The sequence below is a fragment of the Mizuhopecten yessoensis genome, unplaced genomic scaffold (genome assembly GCF_002113885.1).
Source record: "Mizuhopecten yessoensis strain PY_sf001 unplaced genomic scaffold, ASM211388v2 scaffold285, whole genome shotgun sequence".
Taxonomy (NCBI): Eukaryota; Metazoa; Mollusca; class Bivalvia; order Pectinida; family Pectinidae; genus Mizuhopecten; species Mizuhopecten yessoensis.
In genome coordinates this window covers 290738-309457 of record NW_018403470.1, presented here as the reverse complement: position 1 = coordinate 309457, position 18720 = coordinate 290738, and the positions used below count along the sequence as shown (strand labels likewise).

Below are 18720 nucleotides of genomic sequence, written 5' to 3'. Positions count from 1 at the left end.
TTTTTGACAGAATTTCAGACTCCAGTGATATAACATACCGGTATTACAATGTCAAAGAAGTTATATTATTGTACTACGTTGATATTATACGCAGATATTACAATGTAACAAATCTATCTTATTGCATTACGTTGTATTTGTATCACAAACAGATATAACATTGTAACGAAGTAATATCATTGTATTACTATATCATACATATGTTACATTGTAACGAAGTTATATCATTGTATTACTATATCATACATATGTTACATTGTAACGAAGTTATATCATTGTAACGAAGTTATATCATTATAACGATGTTATATCATTGTAACGATGTTATATCATTGTATCACTATATCATACATATGTTACATTGTAACGAAGTTATATTATTGTAACGAAGTTATATCATTGTAACGAAGTTATATCATTGTAACGAAGTTATATCATTGTAACGAAGTTATATCATTGTAACGAAGTTATATCATTGTAACGAAGTTATATCATTGTAACGAAGTTATATCATTGTAACGAAGTTATATCATTGTAACGAAGTTATATCATTGTAACGAAGTTATATCATTGTAACGAAGTTATATCATTGTATTACTATATCATACATATGTTACATTGTAACGAAGTTATATCATTGTAACGAAGTTATATCATTGTAACGAAGTTATATCATTGTAACGAAGTTATATCATTGTATTACTATATCATACATATGTTACATTGTAACGAAGTTATATCATTGTAACGAAGTTATATCATTGTAACGAAGTTATATCATTGTAACGAAGTTATATCATTGTATCACTATATCATACATATGTTACATTGTAACGAAGTTATATCATTGTAACGAAGTTATATCATTGTAACGAAGTTATATCATTGTAACGAAGTTATATCATTGTAACGAAGTAATATCATTTTATTACTATATCATACATATGTTACATTATAACGAAGTTATACCATTGTAAATAAGTTATATCATTGTAACGAAGTTATATCATTGTAACGAAGTTATATCATTGTCAAGCTATATCATTGTATTACGTTAACATACACGCGCCATACAGATATTACGTTACCATGAAGCGGTACGTGTATGGTTTCTTGGTGACATATATGATGGGTCTACTTTTGAAATCAAGGGTTTAAATCTTTACCTTGCTTTGACGTGCACTGTCACTGTATATCATTTTATATCATTTAATTATTCTATCATTTATGCATGTACAAGTCACGTGGATGACACGTGTAGCTACCTATTACGACTCCAGACTTTGCGTTCCTATTTTCCGCCGACACATCTTTAGAATTTCCTTCACTTGTGATATTTATATAACGTTAATACATTCTTTGATACTGGGAAATAGTCATGACGATTCACAAATGTTACAAATGGTGAACTACTGACGACAATCAGCACGTGTCTGTCTAACAATCTGCTACTCTGTAGGTTTATCTTCGGGTGTGCCGATCCCTCCTCTACCCGTGATCTCTCGTAAGACAAGGTTAAGTGTTAAAATACAACGAGTGTATCAATATAGGATTTCGTGATTTGCGATTCGTATTTGTATTCTATCTATTTTAACGTTCATACATATATATATTTAGAGTACAAAGTAGGATTATAACTCCTGCCTGGAACTTGTAACGGGAAACTCGGTAGATTTATGTTATATCACACAATCCAGAGATTTATGTTATATCACACAATCCAGAGATTTATGTTATATCACACAATCCAGAGATATATGTTATATTACACAATCCAGAGATTTATGTTATATCACACAATCCAGAGATTTATATTATATCACACAATCCAAAGATTTATGTTATATCACACAATCCAGAGATTTATGTTATATCACACAATCCAGAGATGTATGTTATAACACACAATCCAGAGATATATATTATATCACACAATCCAAAGATTTATGTTATATCACGCAATCCAGAGATTTATGTTATATCCCACAATCCAGAGATATATGTTCTATCACACAATCCAGAGCTTCATGTTATATCACACAATCCTGAGATTTATGTTATATCTCTGGATTGTGTGTGATAACATAAATCTCTGGACTGTGTGATATAACATAAATCTCGCAGAATGTCAGACGCATTAACCACAATAATTGATAACCCGTTATCAATTATTGTGGTTAATGCGTCTGACATTCTGCGAGATTTATGTTATATCACACAATCCAGAGATTTATATTATATCACGCAATCCTGAGATTTATGTTATATCACACATTCCAGAGATTTATGTTATATCACACAATCCAGAGATATATGTTATATCACACAATCCTGAGATTTATGTTATAACACACAATCCAGACCTCCATTTCTTTTCTTTTATTCTTCCTGTGCTATTTTCTTCTCGTCAAATTGTAGAGTTTTTATCACGAATTATAATCCATACTCGACATGTGTATTAGTGCACGTTTGTCGGTCGTAGCGGTGATAATCAGCCTTGTTATTGATAAAAGAATTACACAGCCCACTCTGCTTCAGTACATCGATTCATTCGGAACACCTCGAAGCCACCATTTTACAGGAAATAACATTTTTTTCTAAAAGAAAGTCCTAAGATGTTCCGGATGTTAACTTTGAAATATCATGCAATAGTTGTCCTGACAAAACAGATTCCAAGGGGTTCCATGTTATGTATGAACTAATGAATATCGACAATTTTCTAAATATGTTACCCAATGATCAAAAATATCGTTGTGTCTGGAATATATTAACACATGGTTGTAAAACCAGGCAAAACTTGAGGAGATATGCTATGATATTACATAGTTCCTTTCACTAGTACAGAATCTCCATGCTACCCCGATGGCACAACAACATAACCAAATGCAAACATATACCATGAGACACTCTAAATATAGACTATGTCGAATGTTATCCATTAAAAACGAAAAAAACACATTGTTGATATGTTTACTTGAAACGTTTCAAGGTTAGAAAATATACAAGACCCTTATGCCCGACTGTAAACCCAATGTAGATATGTAATAAAAATTCTCAATATTAAAGTCACAATGAGATTTTGATTTTAAGTTCGATTTTCATAAGTGTCAATTAAATGGAACGTTGTTTACGTTTAAAATATGTGCAGAAAACACATTTACCGAACGAATTTCAGAAATACTACGGATAAATAAAGGTCTAAATAACAGAGTAACCAATTGGCTACCTATTACGACTCCAGACTTTTCGTTCCTATTTTTCAAGAACACATCTTTAGACTGTCATTTACTTGTGCTATTTCTATAAGGTTAATAACTTCTTTGAAACTGGGAAATAATCATGAAGATTGAAACATGTTTTAAATGGTGAGATACTGATGGAAATCCGCACGAGTCTGTCTTTAATTATCTACTATCTATCTATATATAAATATATCTTTTTGGGTGTGACGATCCTTAAAGTAAGGTGAAGTATATGATAAAGTTTTACGACTTGTAGAAATTCATTGTCATATATCTACATAACGTATGATACATATAGAATCTTACATGAGTTTCCATTTCATATGACATTTATAAAACGAGTCTAAGAGTTTTTTCAATTTGACGAGCCTCAGGCGAGCTAGAATATAAAATTCGTGACGAGTTTCATAAATTTCAAATGAAATGTAAGATCCTTTTTATCACATGATCAAGATTTGTGGCATAAGCCATTTATTCGTATAAAACGACAATTTCCATGCACAATTTAAACAATGGGGACTTACATCCAATCACATGGCTGATATGTCATATCACATGGGTTAATACGCACACAAATATGACATTGGTATATTCACTGGATAACACAGCACATTATGTGTTAAAAGCAAGTTATACATAGGTTATTCGTTCTTCAACTTCAACAATGGCACTTAATGTCTCGCGGGTTATGTCCCGAAAACAAAACACTACAAAACAACAAGGGTATACCAAAGAGCCAACAAGACCATAAATCGAACTCAAAATCAACAACACTATGGCGAAATAGGAACAAAGGTAAGGTTTACATGGACACCCTTTGGCAATAGTTTCTTATAAAGATATCACTTCGTCGATATATCTGAATATCAAATTAAAAGTACTTGATTAAGTTTTTGTAACAAGTCCTGAAAAGCTCATCAATAAATTCATTTCCATACGAAAACAAAAACAAGTCGGCCAGAAGAGGGGCACATTTTGTTCTCATACAGTCTGATGGAACATCTTGCCATCGAACTCAACAACGATATTGTCAATCAAAAGAACTCAACCATTCTCACAATTGTATCCTCGGTATGTTTTGGCCTTTTACGGGCTTTTCGTAAGAACTGCTCCAACATTATTTACCGCCATATACTTAGTTTGCCATTAGTCTTTATTGCAAAAGAACATAATTATAAAACGAGAACGAAGTTGTTCCTTCAGTTTGTGTGAAGTTTGATTATTATCGAAATGTCAAAAGTTTTCATAGAAAAACATTTTTGAGAAGAGCATGTTCAAGGTTGATCAAAAGATCTTTTGAATACTTCGGAATCTGAATTCTTTTATTCCACCTCTCGAGTATACAGTGTCACGATACCGCCGTTACCCTTGTTTAATGTACTAAAAATGGTTGTGGTAAAGTGGAAGGATTTCTTTGCTTGGGAACTAGAAGAGCCAGTGATTGTTTTTTAAGGATTCATGTGAAGATGTGACATGTAATAAAAACGAGACAGGCATGTATCATTAGCATTAATTGGAATTCGGAAAAGTTGTACATGTAATGCAGACGCCTGGTTAGCTAGTATTTCGTCTTCCGAAAAAGACTGGGAAATGTAAAGGTATGGTGTCCTTTGTGATCAAGCAAACCTAGCTATAGTATACTTTGTCTGCAGACATAAATACATAACACGTACAGTACATCTGTTGAGTGTGGTTTGAACATTGGGGCCAATTGATACAGACAGTTTTGTTTTCATTTCGGATTTCTCCTTAATTATAGTGTAATATTAAATCACAGAGGAACAGACTCAAAATCAAACGTCATGTAGGATAACTTTGTGATCGTTGAAATATAAATGATAGTGGTGTACAATGTACTCATGAATCTCTAAGAATAACAGTCTATTTAGTGCAGGTTCCCGTGCTTATATTAGGAAAGCAGGTACAGGTCACCACAGAATAATCAAACATCAGATACACTAAACGATTAGGTAACAACTTATCTTCACCTAGAAATCTAAAATATCTTGCTTGTTTCCTTCCAGAACTACGTAACCGACCAACCAGGTAGTATCATGGTTCCACGAGCGAAACACGGTACCGTTCTGCTTTGTGTAGGTGAGTATCAAACAAAAATTGAAGGAAGAAGGACTTCTTAGGTTGTGAGAAAGATTTTCTCAGAAATCTTTGAAAGACGAATAAGTTCATAAGAAACATTTTGAGTAATAATTTTGTTAACTGAAAAGTAAATTTAACCTAAGTAAAGGCAATATACCCGTTGTGGACCTCTTTTCTTGATTTTGCCCGTGTTTTACGGTATTGTATGGTATTTTCTGGAACTGCTTCCACTCAGGAAAAAACAGCCGGAATATTTGTTAAGTAGTGTATTACGTATTTTGATGGCTCAACTAATTGTACAACAACAACATACATGACAGTAAGCGGAATAAACCCCACAACCAGAAAGCTGATGTGCTTCAACTGGCCTTAGATGATATCAGTTCAATACTTTGTTTCATGTATATCAAACTACTATTTTTTGTTCATGAATGGCCAAGTAATACGGAACAGAACTGCAGACAGATGGCGAAATAATACGTGACATTATGTGTTTGCATATTTTTCAGACTTATAAGACAGCGTTACCCCTAAACAGAACGTATTGTGATACTTTTGTTATATGTAGGTTGAATGAAGCATGCTACTCATTGTCTTATGAATATTGACATCACACTTTTTATATATCATTTGTTTTTTTCAACAGGAATATTTCTGTTTTGCCTGCCAAATTTATCATCATCATCATCATCAACATCAACGCAACAAACACTAACAACGTCGGAAACAAACGACCCATCATCATCAACGACAACAACAGTACCAACGTCAACATCCTCACAGCAACCATCGTCTACCCCAACGACTCTCATATCAACTGCCCCAGCGACTCCCTCATCAACTGCCCCAACGACTCCCACATCAACTGTCCCAACGACTCCCTCATCAACTGCCCCAACGACTCCCTCATCAACTGTCTCAACGACTCCCTCATCATCTGCGACAACGACTCCCTCATCATCTGCGACAACGACTCCCTCATCAACTGTCTCAACGACTCCCTCATCAACTGCCACAACGACTCCCTCATCGTCTGCCCCAACGACTCCCTCATCAACTGCCCCAACGACTCCCTCGTCAACTGTCCCAACGACTCCCTCATCAACCGCCACAACGACTCCCTCATCGTCTGCCCCAATGACTTCCTCATCGTCTACACCAACGACTGTCTCATCATCTGCCGCACAGCCTTCCTCATCATCTGCCGTGCCGACTACTACAGTCACCACCGGTGCACCGGAGGAGTACCCCAATACACCAGTAAACGAAGGTTTGTGTACAAAGGCAAGAACAACGAAAGACACACAACTTTTATATTAGGAATAGATGGTGAATGGTGTATGGTGAATGCACGATCACATTTAATACTACTCATGGAAAGAATGTATATAGGCTTGCCTGTTATTCTATCCATTTGACTATTTCATCTGTCAAATTTTGTTGAAATGAAAATGCACGAGAGGGTCGTACATTTCCCCCAAAGTTGATTTCGACTGACTTATATCTGAATGACGATCATGGTTCGACGCTACTGATTCTGTTAAAACTGAACTTAATGCATGACAAAATGAAATTATTTATTTTGTATTTGGTTGATGTACAATGTTCCACCCGGTTACATTACATTGATAACGGGTTATCAATTATTGTGGTTAATGCGTCTGACATTCTGCTACCACTAGCACTCCACCACTGGGTTCGAGGCCTACGTGGGAAAGTCGCCAGGTACTGGCCGTAGGTCGGTGGTTTTTCCCCGGGAACTCCGGCTTTCCTCCACCACTAAAACCCTGGCACTTCCTAAATGACCATTACTGTCAATAGGACGTAAAACACAAACAAACCAATTATTGCGATTACCCTAAATGCTGAAAGTTAAGCAGGGAATACTGTAACAACTCTGGTATGTTCTGATATTGAGACATAACCCATTACGTACCTACGTGGACGGACGCTCAATACTAAGACAAAAAGGGAGGTATTACCACGGAAGGTGCTAGGAAACAAAAAGGTGGTTAGAAAGTACAGAAAAAAACCAAGAAGATCCCAAATATTGCGACGAGGCAGCAGATCAGTTCTGGTTCCTTCCGTGTCTCCTTAATAAAAAAAACCACCCACACAGAACAAAAAAATGTTCTCCAGGGGGCCACGTATAACATGCCCTTTACGACATTCAGTGGGTACAGCTGGGCTATTCCGTCCCAGAAGCTGTAGGGGCATGACGACTTAGGGCAATAGGAAAACTTGTCGTGAAACTCACCGTTATCAGACCAGACAAGTAATTCAGTAATATTTCCTAGTTTATACGATTGTACTACAGATCAATTACTGCAGATTACCTATATCGATGATACTTATCTTCCCATAAGTTCAAGTTAAAAATTGATTAACGATGGAAGTATCACTTGAAATGAGTTTTACACAATGCATACTGATGAAAACTCGCGTTAATATTAGCGCAAATAGATACGAAACAGCATATGGATAATCTATTGTAGTTTCCGGGAATATAACTCATTGATTCAACGAAAACATGATGGTATGAAAAGACTGTATTGACCCCTTAATTAGCATTGTGCAGGAATCGACCTTCGTTATGACTGTTGAGTTTAAAGAAATGATTTTTGTACATTCTGTATTAAATAGGTGATGATTCTGAGTGTTGTAGTAATACTATGTAGTTTTTCTACCAAAGTTGTAGACTAGAAATATAAAATATATATATATAAATATGCTACAATCCTATCAATTTACGGAGAACAATGGAAGTGAATATTTTTAAAACGTTAAAAATAACCGTAATGTGTCATTCTCAAAAACTAAATTATTAACAAACGAACTGCAGGTCCAGTTTTTTGTTTAGTCGGTAAGATATGTGATGCATTTGGTTTCGTCTCATTTGTCATTTAGAATGTATGACGCCTTCCCTTTTGTTTTGGTGTCTCCTCACTACCTGTCCTATTGTGTGGACTAAGAAGGGTACTGATTGGCCTTGTGATTTGACGATGTGTTAATTTTGTGATTATTTCATCATACATATACATACGCACCAGGTCAGGGCCGGGTGTCTACCGGCTCGATTGGTTATTGGGGTTGGGGGTCGGGGGAGGGAGGAGCAGAATTTCAAAGTATTAACAAAACTGTAATTCGAGCCAAAAGTCCATAAAATTAGCTCAATATGTACAAATAAAACACTTTAATGGAGAAATCTGACTAAAGGATCAGGATAATATCATCAGGTGTTCGAGTGTTCTGCATTCTAAACAACCCTGTTATATAAATAAAGGTCAGGTTCCGCATTCGAATCCCTGTCTGGTCGCCTTACGTTTTCCCTGTCCTGTTACATGTATGCGTAATTGTTATTGTTTTTTACTGTTTTAGAATCCTACTTTGAGTTGAAAATTGCCTTCAGCTACAAAAACAGCTCGAATGCAAGTACAATTGTTGCGAAAGTAAGTAACATGGTTCATTTAGAACCACTTCTAAATAACTCATTTATTTCCTGTCAAAACAACTGGGGATACTTTGTAAGGACAGATTTATTTATGAATTAAGCATGTTGATGAAAGGAACCAAGTAAAGGAAATACTTACTACACCTTTAGTATTAACACTTTGCATCAGTGATAAGTATGTCATGTTAAAGTAGATGGCATTCATAGCATCAGAAATGTCAATTGGCATTTATGATGTCATCTTTGTCAAGTGTCAGTAGTTTATTCTAGTATATGTCATGTTAATGTTTATTTTTATTATACAGTAAGATCCACATTATGTGAGTTAATACTTAATAAAAGACGATGCTATCATGTACATCTGTTATCTGAGGGTACATACATTTGGTAGTGTATATAATTAACTAAACGTTTCTTCGTGGACTGTAAAAGTAAACGTTTTTGCGATGTGATTTTTTGCTCATTCAGGTTAACCAAGTCATCGCTAAAATATGCATCCGCGAATATATAGACAAGCTATAAGATATATGTGTGTAACATTTTTAACGTAAACTTTTCTTCACCACGCAAAGTTTGAAGAGTAAAAATGCAATCTGCTTTAAATACTATTATACATGTCTCAATAGCGATACTCCCGCCTGCCTCCTTATTCCATTGTAGTCCATGTATGACCTTTTAGTGTCGACGAGCCTTGTACAAACTATCGCTTCACCCGAGAGATTTTGGGGATTGATCATTTGTTTGGTATTTAAGTTTAATAAGATAAGTTAATTTAAAGCATGAACAACTAAACCAATCTGATTAAAATCATATGTTCAGGCGGAGCCATGTAACAGATGATTTTAATCAGATTGCAACTAATCATGAGTTACAGCTCACAGATATCTAAGCGCAGGTAGAATGTGTTTCAAATAGTGGTAAATACATTGTATATTGGGGCGAAAACTTAATGGTTTAGTGTTTATGAGCATGAATTGCTGTTCCGTTGGATTCGCGTTTATGACCAGATATTGTTGTTCTATTTCGAAAATATTATCATGATGTTATATTTTGCATTGACAGCTCAACACAGTGTTTAAAGATACTCCAGGATTTCTAAAAGTGACTCTGAATGCGTCTCCGAATAGGTAATAATGGCATCCTTCTTATTTCTATACCATATGGTTCTGTTGTTGTTACATGCTAACATGATAGCTAGAATTCTACTATAGAAAACAAACGTGTGAAAAAGTTAGTGTTTCGATGAAGAAACCTAACAAAGTAACTATTTTCACAACACCATATATGGTCATGTCATCCGTGTACGACACATCAGTGGTACTAAGTGACAGAAGGATTCAACTCGTGTCTTAAGTGTTCGGAAACGTATGTAGAATACATCGAAATGGTAAATGTGCCTGTTAAGGTAGGCGCGGTAGTCTAGTGGTAGGACGCCGGGCTCGTGGCCGAAGGGTTGTGAGGCACGGCAGTCTAGTGGTAGGACGCCGGGCTGGTGACCGAAGGGTTGTGAGGCCCGGTAGTCTAGTGGTAGGACGACGGGCTCGTGACCGAAGGGTTGTGAGGCACTGTAGTCTAGTGGTACATGTAGGGCGCCGGGCTCGTGACCGAAGGGGTGTGAGGCACGGTAGTCTAGTGGTAGGACGCCGGGCTAGTGGCCGAAGGGTTGTGAGGCACGGCAGTCTAGTGGTAGGACGCCGGGCTCGTGTCCGAAGGGTTGTGAGGCACGGGAGGCTAGTGGTAGGACGCCGGACCGAAGGGTTGTGAGGCACGGAAGTCTAGTGGTAGGACGCCGGGCTAGTGGCCGAAGGGTTGTGAGGCCCGGTAGTCTAGTGGTAGGACGACGGGCTCGTGACCGAAGGGTTGGGAGGCACGGTAGTCTAGTGGTAGGGCGCCGGGCTCGTGGCCGAAGGTTTGTGAGGCACGGTAGTCTAGTGGTACATGTAGGGCGCCGGGCTCGTGACCGAAGGGTTGGGGGGCACGGTCGTCTAGTGGTAGGACGCCGGGGTCGTGGCCGAAGGGTTGTGAGGCACGGGAGGCTAGTGGTAGGACGCCGGACCGAAGGGGTGTGAGGCACGGTAGTCTAGTGGTAGGACGACGGGCTCGTGACCGAAGGGTTGTGAGGCACTGTAGTCTAGTGGTACATGTAGGGCGCCGGGCTCGTGACCGAAGGGTTGTGAGGCCCGGTAGGCTAGTGGTAGGTCGCCGGGCTCGTGGCCGAAGGGTTGTTAGGCATGGTAGTCTAGTGGTAGGACGCCTGGCTGGTGACCGAAGGGTTGTGAGGCACTGTAGTCTAGTGGTACATGTAGGGCGCCGGGCTCGTGACCGAAGGGTTGTGGGGCGCGGTAGTCTAGTGGTAGGGCGCCGGGCTCGTGGCCGAAGGGTTGTGATGCACGGTAGTCTAGTGGTAGGACGACGGGCTCGTGACCGAAGGGTTGTGAGGCACGGGAGTCTAGGGGTAGGACGCCGGGCTCGTGACCGAAGGGATGTGAGGCGCGGTAGTCTCGTGGTAGGACGCCGGGCTGGTGACCGAAGGGCTGTGAGGCACGGTAGTCTAGTGATAGGACGCCGGGCTCGTGGCCGAAGGGTTGTGAGGCACGGAAGTCTAGTGGTAGGACGCCGGGCTCGTGTCCGAAGGGTTGTGAGGCACGGTAGTTTAGTGGTAGGACGCCGGGCTCGGGGCCGCAGGGTTGTGAGGCACGGTAGTTTAGTGGTAGGACGCCGGGCTCGTGGCCGTAGGGTTGTGAGGCACGGGAGTCTAGGGGTAGGACGCCGGGCTCGTGGCCGAGGGGTTGTGAGGCACGGTAGTCTAAAGGTACATGTAGGACGCCGGGCTCGTGACCGAAGGGTTGCGGGTTCGGAACTGTGTTGTATCCTTGAACAAGATACTTTACTCCGCTTGATCCAGTCGACTCAGCTGTAAATGAGTACATGGTTGGGCAGTGCTAGAATTGTTGAATGCTAGCTGTGAGAGCCGATATGACAACACCGGCTGTATGCATTTGATGATATATATTACCTCTCGGATGGTCCCCCCGGTACCTAGTCCATCCCAATGGTACATCCATACGTGATGTGTTTATAAATTAATAAATAAATAGATTAATTACAGATACTCAGCAAATATTGTTTTGTAAAAATCCGTTCCCTATTTACAAATTAATAAATAAATAGATTAACTACAGATTCTCAGCAAATATTGTTTTGTAAAAATCCGTTCCCTATTTACAAATTAATAAATAAATAGATTAATTACAGATTCACAGCAAATATTGTTTTGTAAAAATCCCTTCCATGTTTGTCTTCCATAGTTGAAGCAAGTTATGTCAAATGTCAGTTCTATGAAAAATCGTTCACGTAGTTTTCTGTAATCAATTACACAATGAATTTTTTTTTGCAGAACAAATACGTTATCAGTCGTCTTAATTGACTTAAACAGATTTAAAAAACCATGTTTCTAAATTGAATTCGTCCCAGTACTATTGACTGTTTATCGTTTGTTTCAGAGTGAGAAGGGACACAACGCCAACTGACAGTTTTACAGTATCTTTCGTCGCCGATGTCATACAAAACAACACTGATTTTGATTCAGCCATTCATCAGAATGTTGCTAGGCTGAGTGCTGATTTAACTTTCGATGACAACATTAACAGCACGATTGATACCTGTACGTAGCTCGAACCTGTTTGAAGGGGCTGGTCGGGGGAAAAAATACAAAATAAATGGGTCTAAATGCGTTCTCTGGCCTTCCAAAAGTTATACCACGGCAATATGATGGTCGAGTTCTGCTTGCAATGTCCAGTTTTGACCACTAAAATCTCGGGGGAAGCCCCGCGTAAATTTAGCGCAGGCGTTAAGCTTGTTAATGACACGCGTGCGGTAAAATTACATCACTGATCTGGGTCAATTGAGAGTTTTAGACTGTCAGGTGACGATTTAGGATTTCTTTAATATAATTGTAATTTTTACTCTTAAGGAGTGAATTTCAGCAAAATTTGAATCGGTATATTTCATAAGAAGGTATTTTAACCATGTGTATGCCATTTTAGCAAATATGACATTTTTTCCCCGACCAGCCCCTTTAAATTGAAATGTAAAATAGCATGTTATACATTATATAGTTTAAAAAGTATATTATCGTCCTCACTTTGCAGTTAAAGTCAGTCTTTTGTCATAGAATGAGACTAGTAACAAAAGGGGTTATCGGCTAGTATTAGACCCTTCCCTTTCTTTACAGTTCTAGCCTGTTTCATCCTCGAAACTCAAGGGAATACGCTCACTTTCGCTGATGACGCCGAACAACTTTAACTTCATGTGTTGGAACATAGAAGGTATTATGGCCGGTATGCCCTACCTTCTAGATTGCTTGCATAAATATGACGTTGATGTATGTGGTATCTCTGAGCATTGGGTCAGGGAATGCAATATTTCGTTTTTTGAATCTTTTAAAAACACTGGTTACTCGTGTTTCGTTAAACCTGTCAACGAAATCGATCCTTTTCGCTATAGATGCAACATTAGAGGTGGTGTTTGTATGTTATTCAGAGAGAATTTGAGAGTACAAGAAATTATTGTCGATAGTCCAAGAATCTTAGGTGTTGAAGTTCAAATGCTAAATAATGAGTACCTTTACGTTTTCTCCGTTTATATGCCTGCGACCTCCAGGTCGATTGATGTTTTGTTAGATCAAATAGATATTTTAGAATCTGTGGTTTCTGTATATTCCGAGAAGGGGAAAGTTGTTATACTCGGAGATATGAACGTGCAAATCCAAGGTAGTCGGTGTCGATTTGCTGGTAACGACAGATCTTTAAGAGTTCAAGCTTTTTTGAATAGTACAAATATGGAATCTGTAAATGTGACGGACAAATGCAAAGGTCCAATGTATACGTATTATCCAACAACGGGATATTTCACTACTATCGACCATATTATTATTGACTCAAGTTGTTTCGATTTGGTTAAACACTGTGAAGTTTTAGATGATCATGAGTTAAATGTTTCTGAACACAATCCTGTAATTTGCATGATGAATATTCCTAAACAATTTTGCAAAGTTTTAAGTCCCGAATGGGTCAGATTTAATTGGAGAAAAGCTGAAATGAATGGGTCTATTGACCTTTATAGATATCATGTAAATTGTCTCCTCAACAATGTTGAGATACCTGATGATGTTGTACATACTAATGATATTGATATATTTTACAACAAAATCAAATGCTGTTTAATTGAGGCGTCAGACAAGTCATTTCAAAGAAGTTCTTTTAAGAAGTATTTGAAACCATATTGGAGCAAGGAATTATCTGAATTGCACAATGAAATGGTTTCCAAGAGGTCGTTTTGGAATGCGTCTGGCAGACAAAGAGGGAAAAATAATTTGTTCATTGAATACAAGGCTTTGAAAACAAAATTCAGACGATGTCTTCGTCATGCTTTTAATATATATATGAAAGAACAATTCGCCGAAATAGATAAATCTGGAGACGTTGACCAAAATCTCTTCTGGAAACTATTTAAAAATCGTTCTAACAATGCTGGTTGTTGTCAAACAGAAATGAAGTACAATGGCACCACACTACGTGAACCCGAACAAATTGTAGATGCTTGGGGTCATCATTTTAGTAAGTTGTTCAATAATGAAACGCTTGAGTCGTTTGATAAAAACTTTTTTCAAGATGTATTACTTAAGGTAAATGAAATTCAAAATAAGTCTAATCAAGAGAAAGATATATTTCTGTCAGAAATGTTTACCACGGACGACATGCGGGTAGTATGTAAGAAACTTAAGAATGGCAAAGCTGGTGGGTATGATAGCCTGGTCTATGAACACATTAAGTATGGAGGTGATAGATTATTAAGCCTCATTACCAAATTGTTCAACCTCATTGTAAAATATGAGCATATACCTGAAGACTGGAAAAAGGAACAATTTTTACTTTGTACAAGGGCAATGGAAAATCCAAAGACGACCCAAACAGTTATAGGGGTATAACTCTTATTCCCGTCTTTTTTAAAATATTCGAGTCAATTTTGTCACTCAGAATGGATTCTTTACTAGATTCAGAAACGTATCCAAACAGACAGCAGTCGGCTTATATGAAACATTTATGTAGTCTATGCACTTCCTTTAATTTACAGGAATGTGTGAGATACAACCTAGAAAATGACTCTGATTCTTTTGTTGCATTTTTAGATAGCAAGAAAGCCTTTGATACTGTTTGGCATGAAGGGTTACTTCTCAAACTGTACAAAATAGGATTTAAGGGCAAAATTTTGACTATATTAAAAAATATGTATACCGGTTTTGTAAGTCATGTCGCCTTTAAGGGTCACCAGTCATCACCTGTCCTCATGAAGAGAGGGATCTTACAAGGGGGGTCATTATCTGCAAAAATGTACCTGGTTTTTATTAACGATTTACTAAATGATGTCGAATCGTCAGGTAAAGGAGCTTTTGTTATTGATACCAGGGTTAATATTCCCACACAAGCAGATGACATATGTTTGATCAGTAACACAAGTATTGGTTTACAAGATATGGTTACAATTTGCGAAAACTATAGTCGTAAATGGAGATTTTCATTCTCTGTTGATAAAAGTAAAATAGTTGTTTTTACAAAAGGCAGAAGACAAATCTTGGTAAAAGATGTGAATTTGTATGGTAAAGCATAACCAGTTGTTGAAAAACATTACGCACGTCGGTGTTGTTTTGAATTTTAAATTGTGTACGTCGGACAGAACTGAGTCTGCATGCAAGAAACTAAAAAGTGGAACCATGGCTCTTATTCGATCTGGTGCTCATCCTAGGACCCTTAATCCTCTAACAGTTGCAAAGCTGATTAAGGCTAAAGTTTTCCCGTCTGTCCTGTACGGGTGTGAACTATGGCAACTGTCTAGAACAGATCTAATCAAATTAGAGCGCGCTCAAAATTTTATCGTAAAATCCATTCAAGGGTTAAATATTAGAACTAGAACTGATATGGCCAACTCCTTAATTGGATGGACCTCCATAGAAGGTTACATTGATATAAGAAAACTTTTATTTCTCGGTCGTCTTTGTAGACTGGACAGTAAATACTTAAATCATACTATATTTCTCAAACGCCTATTCATGCATATTTTGAAGGAGTCCTGTCAAACTGGTTTTATTCCTGATATTGTGAGAATACTTAGCAAGTATGATTTGTTTAATTATCTGTTGCAGTATATTTCAGACACAGTTTTTCCAAGTAGTTCATCATGGAAGTTAATTTCCGATAAAGCAGTTTATAATTGGGAAGAATTAATGATGTACGATAGAATGAACAACGATTCAGATTTCACAAGATTTGTGCTCATTCATGATGTAATTTCTCCACATATTTTATGGACAGTAGCATTAAAATTCCCTGAACATCTAAGCAAGATAAGCAATATAGTTCGATTATGTGTTAATTTAAGATCAACAAATATTATTGAATTATGCCATTTTTGTGGTATTTTACATAATGACTGTATAACACATATAGTAATCCATTGTACAAAAACTGAAAGTCTTAGAGACGATCTATGGTGTCTTATAAGTCCGGCTTTTGATATAGAACTTGGCGTGTTCTTATCCTCTTTGTCTGATTATGATTTAATTCATGTATTGTTAGGGGGTAGCCTTCCGAACATATTAAGTTCAACTGATTATGTAACCTTTGTACTGCATAATGCTATTTTTATTGACAAAATGTTGCTGTTGTATCAGCGTTAATAATGATATAACACGTACAAACGTACGTACAATAGCAATGTCTACCTAATTCCTATTTTTTTCTCTTATTTTGTGTGTTTATGTGTGGGTAAGCCTGAGAAGACCTTGTTGGTAGGGCTTTCCCCAACCCTTGGAAACCTCAGGATTCCCAGGCATTCTAATTATTTTGTATGATTTGCTGTTAACGAGACCATTCTTTCTGTATTTACTAAACGAATTCAAGATTCATTAACTTCTCTCTTCATCTCTGTAGTTAACTGATGTATTTATGTGCATGTAAGTATCAATCAATAATATTTGATTTGTATTTTGACAACACTGTATACTTTTGTAACTCTTCAATTTGGAGGAAATAAAGAAATAATAATAGCAAAATTGAAGGCACCAAGATAGCTGTTTGATTGGTCTCGGGTGAAAAAAACTTGACCAACCGCTGGGCCGATACATGTCCGTGGGAAACTACACAAGACCGACACCTACGTTCGACGCTAGCTAATTTTTACCGTTACGTGATCGCGAGATTCTTGTGATGTACATCAAAGGATCGAACTAGTCTTCTTGTCTCATCAACAAGGTGGTCACACTTTGCTATGATATTCCAGGGGTGCAGTATATTTATTGTGAATCTATATAATATGCCTTAAGAAAAAAGGGGCCGCCGTGGCCAAGTGGTTAAGGCGTCTGACATTCTGCTACCACTAAACCTCCACCACTGGGTCGTGGTGGCAAGTGGTTCAGGCGTCTGACATTCTGCTACCACTAAACCTCCACCACTGGGTCGTGGTGGCAAGTGCTTCAGGCGTCTGACATTCCGCTACCACTAAACCTCCACCACTGGGTCGTGGGGGCAAGTGGTTCAGGCGTCTGACATTCTGCTACCCCTAAACCTCCACCACTGGGTCGCCGTGTCCAAGTGGTTACGGCGTCTGACATTCTGCTAACACTAAACCTCCACCACTGGGTCGCCGTGTCCAAGTGGTTACGGCGTCTGACATTCTGCTCCCACTAAACCTCCCCCACTGGGTCGCCGTGGCCAAGTGGTTAAGGCGTCTGCCATTCTGCTACCACTAAACCTCCACCACAGGGTCGCCGTGGCCAAGTGGTTACGGCGTCTGACATTCCGCTACCACTAAACCTCCACCACTGGGTCGTGGGGGCAAGTGGTTCAGGCGTCTGACATTCTGCTACCCCTAAACCTCCACCACTGGGTCGCCGTGTCCAAGTGGTTACGGCGTCTGACATTCTGCTCCCACTAAACCTCCCCCACTGGGTCGCCGTGGCCAAGTGGTTAAGGCGTCTGCCATTCTGCTACCACTAAACCTCCACCACTTGGTCGCGGGTGGTTCGAGACCCACGTAGTGCAGTCGCCAGGTACTGACCGCAGGTTGGTGGTTTTTCTCCGGGAACTCCGGCTTTCCTCCACCTACACAACCTGGCACGTCTTTAAATGACCATAGCTGTTAATAGGACGTAAAACACAAACAAACCAAACATTAAGAAAGACAAATAGTGTGTACAAATATTGTGAGGTACTTGAGGAAAGAAAACTATCAAAACAATTTGAAAATCAAAAAGGATGAAACTCTAAATAATTGTGTCACTTATAAGATCTCAAGAAAAGCATGTATATCCGGAACTTTGAACGACTTATTGATTTCAAGATATATTCAATTAACGAATGACCTTAGCTCTATATTCATTTTTATTTCAAAATATTGATGTAGATTAGTATAACTACAGTATGCATTCCAGACACTCATTCTTCAGCCTTATACGCTTCTTGTCTGTGACAAACTAGTTTTATAGTGAATCAAGCATATTTACGGCAAATAATTTGTAATTTTGATAAATCGGACATGCAATGATTTAAATGTATTTCATTGTGTAAGTAAATTTTCAAGAAGTTTTGATATTTTTTTTTGAATCAGTATTATGTTGGTGTTCCGACCGTTATCACGTTACGGCTATTATACTATTATATTATGTAGGTGTTCCGACCGTTATCACGTTACGGCTATTGTACTTTTATATTATGTTGGTGTTTCGACCGTTATCACGTTACGGCTATTATACTATTATATTATGTTGGTGTTCCCACCGTTATCACGTTACGGCTATTGTACTATTATATTATGTAGGTATTCCGACCGTTATCACGTTACGGCTATTATACTATTATATTATGTTGGTGTTCC

General features: G+C 38.2%; 1 protein-coding gene across 3 annotated transcripts in view; it reads left to right on the top strand.

Moving 5' to 3' along the window:
* Positions 1–12493, top strand: part of LOC110446099 (probable GPI-anchored adhesin-like protein PGA18) — a 33325-nt gene extending 20832 nt beyond the window's left edge. For 2 of the 3 annotated variants that reach the window (XM_021491086.1, XM_021491079.1), the window contains exons 2-6: positions 5267–5339; positions 5986–6609; positions 8718–8788; positions 9853–9917; positions 12294–12493. In XM_021491086.1, the coding sequence (XP_021346761.1) occupies positions 5297–5339; positions 5986–6609; positions 8718–8788; positions 9853–9917; positions 12294–12462 (972 nt within the window). In that variant the 5' untranslated portion in view covers positions 5267–5296 and the 3' untranslated portion in view covers positions 12463–12493. The remainder of the gene's footprint in view (positions 1–5266; positions 5340–5985; positions 6610–8717; positions 8789–9852; positions 9918–12293) is intronic. The other variant, XM_021491071.1, reaches the window with a different exon arrangement.
* The last annotated feature ends 6227 nt before the right edge of the window (positions 12494–18720 follow it).